At 44.1% G+C, this 10796-nt stretch overlaps 1 protein-coding gene and 1 long non-coding RNA gene across 9 annotated transcripts in view; one reads left to right on the top strand and one right to left on the bottom strand.

Annotated features, from left to right (window-relative positions):
- The first annotated feature begins 2098 nt into the window (after positions 1 to 2098).
- LOC103383145 (uncharacterized) lies at positions 2099 to 5001 on the top strand. 5 transcript variants are annotated; one of them, XR_001760476.2, is made up of 9 exons: positions 2099 to 2519; positions 2610 to 2757; positions 2852 to 2922; positions 2998 to 3080; positions 3257 to 3362; positions 3455 to 3602; positions 3697 to 3772; positions 3908 to 3989; positions 4064 to 5001. It is a non-coding gene; the product is annotated as an uncharacterized LOC103383145 (long non-coding RNA). The 5 variants fall into 5 exon arrangements; XR_001760477.2 differs by having other exon boundaries at positions 2995 to 3080; positions 3697 to 3767; XR_001760478.2 differs by having other exon boundaries at positions 2852 to 2927; positions 3697 to 3767.
- Positions 5002 to 5976: 975 nt separating this feature from the next.
- Positions 5977 to 10796, bottom strand: part of ptp4a1 (protein tyrosine phosphatase 4A1) — a 10124-nt gene continuing 5304 nt past the window's right edge. For 3 of the 4 annotated variants that reach the window (XM_025058585.1, XM_025058584.1, XM_025058586.1), the window contains exons 4-6: positions 8366 to 8496; positions 7974 to 8048; positions 5977 to 7088 (exon numbers count right to left, since the gene is read on the bottom strand). In XM_025058585.1, coding sequence (XP_024914353.1) covers positions 6971 to 7088; positions 7974 to 8048; positions 8366 to 8496 — 324 coding nt within the window. In that variant the 3' untranslated portion in view covers positions 5977 to 6970. Of the gene's footprint in view, positions 7089 to 7973; positions 8049 to 8365; positions 8497 to 9446; positions 9540 to 9739; positions 10477 to 10796 lie in introns of those variants that run through there. The other variant, XM_008316171.3, reaches the window with a different exon arrangement.

Genomic DNA, 10796 nt, shown 5'->3' with positions numbered 1-10796 from the left:
GCTCCCCCCCCCTCCCTGCGGCCGCTGTGCCGTTGCCCCTTCTCCATTTGGCTGCTGTTGCCCCCTGCCCCTTTCTCCCCTTCTGGCCACTGTTGCCCCACCCCATCCAACTGGCTGCCATGCCACCACTGCCCCTCGTCCCCCTCCCACCCCATCTGGCCGGTCACCCCGCCACCATTGATCCCGCCCCCTCCCCGTGGCCGCTGTGCCGTTGCCCCTTCCCCCTCCAACTGCCATTGCCCCTGCCCCTTCCTCCCCTTTTGGCCACCATTGCCCCCCCCCCCTCCACCTTCGACCCACCCCATCCAACTGGCTGCCATGCCACCACTGCCCCTCGTCCCCCTCCCACCCCATCTGGCCGGTCACCCTGCCACCACTGATCCCGCCCCTTCCCCGCAGTGCCGTTGCCCCTGCCCCATCTCCACTTTTGGCCACCATTGCCCCCCCCCCCTCCACCTTCGACCCACCCCATCCAACTGGCTGCCATGCCACCACTGCTCCTCGTCCCCCTCCCACCCCATCTGGCCTGTCACCCCGCCACCATTGATCCCGCCCCCTCCCCGCGGCCTTTCTCCCCTTCTGGCCACTGTTGCCCCACCCCATCCAACTGGCTGCCATGCCACCACTGCCCCTCGTCCCCCTCCCACCCCATCTGGCCGGTCACCCTGCCACCACTGATCCCGCCCCTTCCCCGCAGTGCCGTTGCCCCTGCCCCATCTCCACTTTTGGCCACCATTGCCCCCCCCCCCTCCACCTTCGACCCACCCCATCCAACTGGCTGCCATGCCACCACTGCCCCTCGTCCCCCTCCCACCCCATCTGGCCGGTCACCCTGCCACCACTGATCCCGCCCCTTCCCCGCAGTGCCGTTGCCCCTGCCCCATCTCCCCTTTTGGCCACCATTGCCCCCCCCCCCTCCACCTTCGACCCACCCCATCCAACTGGCTGCCATGCCACCACTGCCCCTCATCCCGCCCCCTCCCCGCGGCCTTTCTCCCCTTCTGGCCACTGTTGCCCCACCCCATCCAACTGGCTGCCATGCCACCACTGCTCCTCGTCCCCCTCCCACCCCATCTGGCCGGTCACCCTGCCACCACTGATCCCGCCCCTTCCCCGCAGTGCCGTTGCCCCTGCCCCATCTCCACTTTTGGCCACCATTGCCCCCCCCCCCTCCACCTTCGACCCACCCCATCCAACTGGCTGCCATGCCACCACTGCCCCTCATCCCGCCCCCTCCCCGCGGCCTTTCTCCCCTTCTGGCCACTGTTGCCCCACCCCATCCAACTGGCTGCCATGCCACCACTGCCCCTCGTCCCCCTCCCACCCCATCTGGCCGGTCACCCTGCCACCACTGATCCCGCCCCTTCCCCGCAGTGCCGTTGCCCCTGCCCCATCTCCACTTTTGGCCACCATTGCCCCCCCCCCCTCCACCTTCGACCCACCCCATCCAACTGGCTGCCATGCCACCACTGCCCCTCGTCCCCCTCCCACCCCATCTGGCCTGTCACCCCGCCACCATTGATCCCGCCCCCTCCCCGTGGCCGCTGTGCCGTTGCCCCTTCCCCATCCGGCTGCTGTTGCCCCTGCCCCTATCTCCCCCATTTGCCCACCTCTGACCCATACCTGGCTGTGTGCTTCTGCAGTGCTCTATACTCTCAGAAACATATTTACTTTTTAAAACTACAGTTCACTGGCAGTTTATATAATTGAATTGTCGTACAATTTTGATGTCCCGTCGCGGTCGTTTTCCAGGACTTGGATGTCCTGTTTGCGGTCCGTCTCCACAATTTAGTACGCTGTGGTCATTTTCCAAATCTTCGATGTCCCATTTGCGATCCTCTCGTATTTTCGACGTTGCGATCATTTCCAGAAGTTGGATGTCCCGTTTGCGGTTCTTCGCCACAATTTGGATGTCCTCATCCTTTTCCACAATTTTGGACGTTTCAGTTCCTGCCATCGTCCCGTTGACGTCCAGTGACTACCAGAACTCCACGTCATTGAACAACATGGATGTCCAGGAGTCAAAGTCTTGTGAATGTGCTTGCCTTTGTAATTTTGTAAATGTATACATGTAAGTAAAATTGCTTGACTTAATTGCTTGCCTTTGTAATTTTGTAAATGTATACATGTAAATATTTGTAAATGGATATATTTGTGTTTTGTCAATGTATATTGATGCAATGACTGTCTGTGCTATGAGTGCGTATGAGTGTGTATGAGTATGTGTGTAATGTCAGTGACCCTCAGGGTGATCACCTTTATCTGCATGTTGCCTTTAGATGAGATTAGGGCTTAGTGATTGGCATGATATCTGTTAATTTACTGGTGGTTAATCTGGGTTCACTCTGGTGGTGTAGGCTTCACCCATGCTGTCCCTATGATTGACTGACTGTGGTAAGATCAGTCAATTACACAGGTAAGACTCCAGTGTATTTCCTGCCCCGGGTCGGTTGGTGCTGGATCTGTACAAGCTGAGGAAATTGAGTAGGAAGATCTTCTCGTCCACAGGATGTCTTCAGGTTTGTTTTTTTTCCCACATTGACCAATCCTAAATCTGTTCACTTTCACCTGCTGACTGTCTGATGACCTGTTCTTATCTGTGTGTTTAGGATTCTTTTGGACCGGTTGACCAAGTATGGAGAAGATGGATCCTGGTTAAAGGGACCTGAGGTGAGCGCAAGGACTGTCCATTCACACCCCAGACCAAAGTTCTTACCTGACCTGGGGCGGACCACAGTGAGCTGAAGAGGACTAAATGTAAGCAAGTTCTCAGTTATGGTTCTATCTCATGTCACTCTTGCCCATCCTCATCCCCCTTAAGATGCTTACACCCCATGTCCTCTGTTGGCAGATGTTGGAGTGGATCTGGAGGCCACCACCATGAAAGGCTGAAGACTCCCTGTGAAGAACGCCCTTTAAAATGTCAGGTTTGTTCTTCTCTGGTATATTTATGTTTATGAGTCTATATTTTTCTTACTCAAATTTTGACTCCAGTAGACTTTCGAAGATCCTTCATCCTGGTCAGATCAAGACTGCCTGCAGCCAAGATGATCCAGACCTGACTTCTATCTACTGTTGAGGTTTGTACTAAATTATAATCACCGTTTGTGGTCGTGTGCCTTGTCTAAAACTGAAAGATAAGGTAAGAGTCAAACTCAGGTTTTGCACTTAAGAAAGTAATTGTTTGACAGAGGCTGTGTCCACACAGAAACTGAAGTACGTCACATGACTCGTCTTTCCTGGATTTATTTTCCAGATTGGTCATCATAAAGCTCTTCAACACAGTAAGGAGCGTCTGTTCTTTCTTGTACTACCTGAGGAAATTGAGTAGGAAGATCTTCTCGTCCACAGGATGTCTTCAGGTTTGTTTTTTTTTTCCCACATTGACCAATACTGAATCTGTTCACTTTCACCTGTTGACTGACTGATGACCGGTTCTTATCTGTGTGTTTAGGATTCTTTTGGACCGGTTGACCAAGTATGGAGAAGATGGATCCTGGTTAAAGGGACCTGAGGTGAGCGCAAGGACTGTCCATTCACACCCCAGACCAAAGTTCTTACCTGACCTGGGATGGACCACAGTGAGCTGAAGAGGACTAAATGTAAGCAAGTTCTCAGTTATGGTTCTATCTCATGTCACTCTTGCCCATCCTCACCCCCCTTAACATGCTTACACCCCATGTCTTCTGTTGGCAGATGTTGGAGGGGATCTGGAGGCCACCACCATGAAAGGCTGAAGACTCCCTGTGAAGAACGCCCTTTAAAATGTCAGGTTTGTTCTTCTCTGGTATATTTATGTTTATGAGTCTATATTTTTCTTAGTCAAATCTTGACTCCAGTAGACTTTCGAAGATCCTTCATCCTGGTCAAGTCTATATTTTTCTTAGTCAAATCTTGGCTCTAATAGACTTTGGAAGATCCTGCACCTGGTCGGATCAAGACTGCCTGCAGCCAAGATGATCCAGACCTGACTTCTTTCTACTGTTGAGGTTTGTACTAAATTATAATCACTGTTGTGATCATGTTGTTATGTAGAACACTTACTGGACTCATTAATCTTTAGGTCCTAGCCCCCGACTGCCCAGGCCCACCACTGCTGAGAAGGAGACAGGAGTCCGCTCGGCTGTCTGTTTTTATTTTATTATTTTTTTGTTTGCTTTGTATTTGTTATTTATTTATTTGTATTTTTTTAGTAAGGTTGACCATTTACAGATCAGCATGGTATTTCATGGATAGTCTAAGATTTGGTCTTTGGTCACTGAGGACATGAGCTACAGCCTTGATTTTAGATTTTATTGCTTTAGTTTACAATCAGTCAGAGTTTAATGAGCTGGATTTCTGTCATACTACTAACCACTACACTCCTGTCCTAACCCTTTTTCTTCTTCTTCTTCTTCTTCTTCTTCTTGGTGCTTAAAAATCCAGTCACGAACTCTTACTGAGTGCTGTACCATGGATGCCTTTTCCAAAATCAGACCTGGATCCATCTGTTTTTGTGATCTGGTTCATCCATGGTACAACATTATCCTCTAAAAATGCTACCATCATCAGAATGAATGATGACTTGGTTTATTATCAAGCGCTTGTAGTTATTTCGTTAGTGTTCCTTAGGCCAACTCAAGGACTTTCCATGAGAACCCATGCTGATGTAATTGATGGTTGCCTTGTTTGTTTTAGTTTTGGGGGTGGAGCTCCACAGTAGTCCTGCTTTGTTTGGTTTATTTTTTTTTTTTGCATAGGCCTATATTTACACTTTTTATGTTTTGAAACATGTTCCCATTACAAAGTTTTCTATAAATGTTTAACTCAAAATAAAAGTGTTTCTCCAACAAGACTTTCTTCAGGTTGAGTTCCTCACACACATTAAGGAAACTTTAAGAAAAAAAAGCTCCCCTTTTTCAGTTGGATTTAAATCTGGTTCTTTTAGCAGGAGCCAATTATTTTCCTTTCTGAAAGGTGGCTACCCTCCCCACCAACCAGGTAAAACACAAGTGAATCAAGTGTATTTTTTTTCTCCCTGTAGCCTCATTAGTCACGCTGTAACTTGCCTTTGTCTCTGTGGTGAAGTAGCCTGTCTCAGCTGAGTCTAAATTAGCTGACTGCCCCTCTGCCTAACACCTGGACATTAACCAAAATCAACTTTAAGAATAATGTTGGTAGAATTGTCAGTGTAGAGCATGTGACGGTATCATTATACTTTAGCTGAATATTTACTATTGTATTTAATGTAAAATACTATTATTAAAACTTATTTAAAAAGAGTATAATAAATACTAAGTAACTTATGTTCGCTCATAGTTAAACTTTGCTGCCCTCTCTTGGCTAAAAAAAACCAATTACTCCTAACGTCTTCCTTTACCGTACAAACGTATTTTCTTAAATATGCTAATGTGATTTTACAAACACCCGTCTTAAATCCAGATTATTCTGCACACTATAGTATAAATTAATTTATTTCTGGTCTTGGTCTGAGGTAAAAAAAATAATAAAACCGAACAGATTCATCACGGTTAGCTAACTTTATTAGCCTGCTTCCGCTTTACTTCCAAAGACGTTTATTCCGTTTCCTGTTTCCAATAGTTTTTGCCCATTATCCTGATATTTAGCCACACGTAATGTTAAATCCCGTCGGAAGGATGTACTTATATTTCAACTGAACAACTGCAATTAAAGCTGACATTTGTGGGCAGCCTTTTAAGACATTTAGCTGAAATGTCCTCTGGCGCATTATGAGATTAGTTCAGTTATTATTAATCTGCTACAATGCTTTTTTAAACCTCCATTAACCTTAACTCTGACCGAATTAAACTGAAATGACCGCCTGCCTATTTTTTCCCCCCAATTTTAAAGATTAGTTCATAGTGACTAAAGTTGACAGAATCTTCCTTTGTACCCACGGTGTTGCAGCAAAGCAACAATAACTTTGACAACACGCTAAAAGGCCGCGCAACAATAACTTTGACAACACGCTAAATGTATGATGTTTCTCAGTGTATCATTTAATGTACTCTCACAAGTTGGTGAACAGGTACAACTTTGTCGCTCACGTTACTAAACCACACATCCAGTGATAGTATAAATAGCCAACCTAACAATAATAGTACACCTTATTCAAATACATAAAATCATCAAGTATCCAAGTCTTAAGTTACAGACATCAAATAAAAAGGCATACAAAATATCGCAGACATTGGAAGTCCAGTTTGAAGCGGGAAAAAAAACAAACAAGAAAATCACATTTTGAACATGGCAGTTAATTAGTAAACGGAAGGTTTGATAGAGGAAATAAACAAGTACGAGTTCCGAGACTTTTAGTTGACAAAGATTGCAACAATGAAGCATTTTTATATTAAAAATAGTTGCTGAAAGGGCATAAGTGTGTGTCAGACTTCCTGCACGAGACAAAGGCAACTATTTCTTTTTATTTTTGTTCAGAGTAGAAAAAAGAAATCTTATCCTATATGCCAGCAGGAGGCGCTTTTTTGCCTCGATTGCCTTTGTTCCACATTGATTGTAAGGCATTTATGGATGACCCTCTGATTTTCAAGGAAGGCATACACCGCTTTCTAGTCTTTAAAATGGAACTGTAAAAATAAATGAGTGTGGGAGAAAAAGCTAAAGTTATTGTCAGGTGACGTAAAAGCACTGGTCAGTCGGGGTCTTTGGGATTTGTAGAGATAACAATCCAACATCGTACGATATAACACAACTCAGCACTGACCTTATGAATTTGTTGGGTTTTTTTAATGGGCACAAACAAAGAAAACATTGTGAACTTGGTTCACGCAACTTGTTTTCCTTTTTTTTCAAATTTTGACACTTGGATTATTGGACAATCGGTTTACCAAATAAAAGTACTTCAACACAATAACTAAGAAAACAAGCCTGCCTGGTGTGATAAGCTAGCAAGGTTAAATTTGAGCTCTTCTGTAGTGTGTGTGGTGTTGGCGTGGTGGCTCAGCGTTTGGCTCTACTGGATGCAGCAGTTATTGCGATGGCCGTTGGAATCTTTGAAACGCAGACGCATCTTTGGACGATATTTCTCCAGGTAGAACAGCTGTTTGCTGTTGAACGCTCCCCGACGCTTCCTGAAAAAAACAGACCAGACCAGAAGAGTCTAAATACGACAAATCTAAACTAAAACATTGACAACAATCAGTGATTACTGCGCTTTACAAGCATCATTTGTTCAGAGCAGCTCTGTAAAAGAGGTCGAACTCGTCCGCCTGTTCCAGAAGCCGCTCTTTCAATTAAAAACATCATTCATCGTCTTTGTGTGTTGGACTTCATGACAGTTGACTTTCCCCCATCATATACACTGAGGTGAGATCACTGTCAGATACTAGAATTGTCAAACACTCTTGTCATCACTGGGATGACTGGTGGAGCTGTTAAAAAAGCACTTCCTCCACCTGAGTCACTGTATGAGCTATTTACAGCCGTGACTCATCCTTCTCTGCTTCATCTGGAACAAAACCATCTCTCTGTGTGTGTCAAACACAAACACACGCGCATCAAACAGGAACTTTTTGTTTTGGCACAGGGCCTTCATACCAGGCTGTGACTCAAACAGATTAGGGCATTTAGAAAAAAACAAAAACATGTTTTTACTTTGTACATAGTTTCAATTTGTGTTGGAACAGTGCTCCATTAAACAAGATTAACCAAAAACATTTTTATTGCTGTTGCATTAACCTTGTACTTAAGATAAAATAAAGCATGTGTGAAAACATTCAAATGAATTTATGGGTATGGTATAATCTTATAATTAATATTTAATACACTTTTTTCTTCTGCATTAACCTTGTACTTAAGATAAAATAAGTATGTACTTATTGTACTTAAGATAAAATAAGTATGATATAACCTTATAATTATTTATTCTACTTTTTTCATGGTTGTTCTCTGCTAAATAAAAAAACGACAGATGATTTTTCAAACACAATGTTTTTCTGATTGTGACACAAACTTACTGTCGAATGAACTGAACAGCATCTTCATATTTCATTCCACATTCGATCAAGGCCAGTGCGACCAGAACAGGAGCTCTGCAGGAGAAAAAAGAGGGACAACCATTTAAAAAAAAAAGAAAAAAAAAAAAAGCCTCTGCATTTAATTCTGCCGAGGCTGATCATTTCATTTGGGATGACAAACAGTTCAGTCAATCCCAGCTCTGACTAAACAAGAAAAGATTAAATAAAGGATTTTAATTTTCAATGGTGTCTTTGTAAATACAGATGGTCGCAGCAGAAATGGTCTCTGTTCATAAGGCTTAAATGATTTGTACATATTAATTAAAAGACATTAGAATAAAAAAAACTGCTATAATGAAGCTGAGATGTTTCATCACAGAGCCCACACTCACCTCCCCAGTCCTGCCACACAGTGGACAGCAATGCAGCAGCCGGGCTCCTCCCTGAACTTCAGCTTCAGCAGGTTCAGCCAATCATCCACGATCTGGTTGGAGGGAGGAGCTCCATCATCGAACGGCCAATCCTGGACAGGGAGAGGAGGCAAAGAGGGAACTAACGTCATCGGCCCAGTTTCTTGGAAACCAAAACAAAAGAAGTGTGAGTGCTGCACCGACAGAAAAATGTTGTGGGGTGAGACCGACCGAGGGAGGGAGGGAAGGAGGGAGGGAGGGAGGAATCAAGGTTTTCTTTCTGTTCGACTTCACTTGACATTTGGAAGTTTGAAGGCTTTTCTCTTTTACAAGCTCAATGAAAACAAAAAAAGAATCAGTTTGTACAAGGCTACAGGCTTTGGTTATGATGTGATTTTCTTAGTCGAATTATTTCTGAGCAGTAACTGTGAAATCAACCTGTTTAGGGGAGGGAGAAATAATAAACAGTTTTTCTCCATTTTACACACGTATAATTATTTAAGTGGAGAAAAGCCAAATCAGACTGACTGATTATGACATTTCAACAACCAAACAATCTAACATTAAAAGTCCAAATGTTAACAAAAAATGGATTATGACATTTCAACAACCAAACAATAAAAGTCCAAATGTCAACAAAAAAAGCACAGTCACATATTTAAAGGTCTCCTTCTTTCCATGTCCACAGAGATGTTCTCAAGCACAAAATTCCTTTCATTCTAAGGGAGGATTTTATGTCTGTCTTGTGAACCACACATGATCCCACATCCCATTCCACTGGCCTGGTCAGCACGTCCGCCGTGCAGTCATTACATTTTTTGGACAGACAAAAGCACAGTCTGCACGGATCATTGGATGGTACACGGGTATATTTAGGTCAATCAAGTCATGAGGTAAACAGACTTGAAATAAGCATTCATTTTTAATTATTTTATGAACAGGTATTTTTTAAATCTATCCCTGAATAAACCAACATGTGCAGAAATTGGTGGTGAAAAGGCACACATTTTATCAACACAACCTGTCATCAAGTCCAAAGAAAACAAGTCAACTTTGAACTTACCAGAACTTGGATTCCCTCTTTCACCACCAGGGTAGCATCATAGGTGGCCTCGCAAACTCTTACGACGGTGGTAACTCCATACTTCTTCAGCTCCTGCAAATGACAGTGAAAACTGTGTGAGAAAGTTACAGACAGACATTTATTAAATCCCTCACAACGTTCTATCATCAATTAACTCAGTAATTTAAAAAAAATAATTTCCTTTATAATTCCTCAATTAATTAAAAAGTAGTTTTGTTTTGCATCACAAGACAGAGTTAATAAAAATGTCAACACAGGCTTTTAGTGCTCACCTCAATGAACTTGTTCAGGGTGGCATTGGTGGGATTGTGGGTAATGAGGAACCTCATGTTTTTGTAGGTGATCTCCACAGGGGCAGGTCGGTTCATTCGAGCCATCGTGACAACAGTAAAAAAAAACAAATCTTGTCGTATAACCCAAAAGTCTTCCACAGAGTGAAAACACCAATGTAAACAGTTAAACTCGGAGGGAATGTCAAACACACACAAAAAAAAACTTCCAACGAGATTTCAGCAACACAGGATCCAAAAAAAAAAAAGAAAAACTTCGGAGAACTTCTTCAAAGTTGGCAAGGCTTTAACAAGAAACTTAAGAAAAAAGAGGAGGACTGCAACAGGCAAGTGAGGAAAACTGGGGACTTGAAGAGGAAAAGTAAATCAAACCCCCTTTCTTTTGGAATAAAACAAAAGAAAAGGGAGAAAATAAAAACAAGGCTGGTTCCACCTTGATTCTGGCCAGGCGGAAGCCGACAAGGGCAGTGTGCAGCGGGTGGAGTTACCCCATCCAGGCCGAGTTGTCGCTGGTTCTGGGAGGCGTCCCGGTCCTGCCAACGTTATGGGGTTCCTCCTGTGGCTCAAGTGCTTCAGATCGATGGCGAGTTTGGCTGTTCACTCGTCTGCATAGGCAGCGTGCTGAGCCTGGCAGTAGTCCCCACTGCCCTTCAGAAACTCCATAAATGTGTGACCCAGAACACCACAGAACTGCTGCAGGACACAGAGGCGAGACAAAAGAGGCAGCCCGTTAAAATGGTTCAAGGACCAAAAACTTATTTTAACCAATAACAAGAAAAATACAGAGATTTAAAATACGATAGTCAATGAGGCGTGCTTTGCTTTGCTTTGCTGCACCTATTTTCGTTTTGCCTCCTTTGCCCAAAGTTTGATCACTGTAATTATGGTGATCTGACATTGAGCTCAATATTAACTTACTCCCAAAATTCAAAATACAAGACGATGCACAGACAGATGACAGATGCAGCAGCTGCGTCTGGTAAGGGCTCCTCTTATATTAGTGTACATGTGTCATACCGCTGCATCAGCAGCAATCAAT

Source organism: Cynoglossus semilaevis, chromosome 9 (assembly GCF_000523025.1).
Source record: "Cynoglossus semilaevis isolate Cse_v1.0 chromosome 9, Cse_v1.0, whole genome shotgun sequence".
Classification (NCBI taxonomy): domain Eukaryota; kingdom Metazoa; phylum Chordata; class Actinopteri; order Pleuronectiformes; family Cynoglossidae; genus Cynoglossus; species Cynoglossus semilaevis.
Note: the sequence above shows the minus strand (reverse complement) of the source record. Positions and strands in the feature narration are given on the sequence as shown.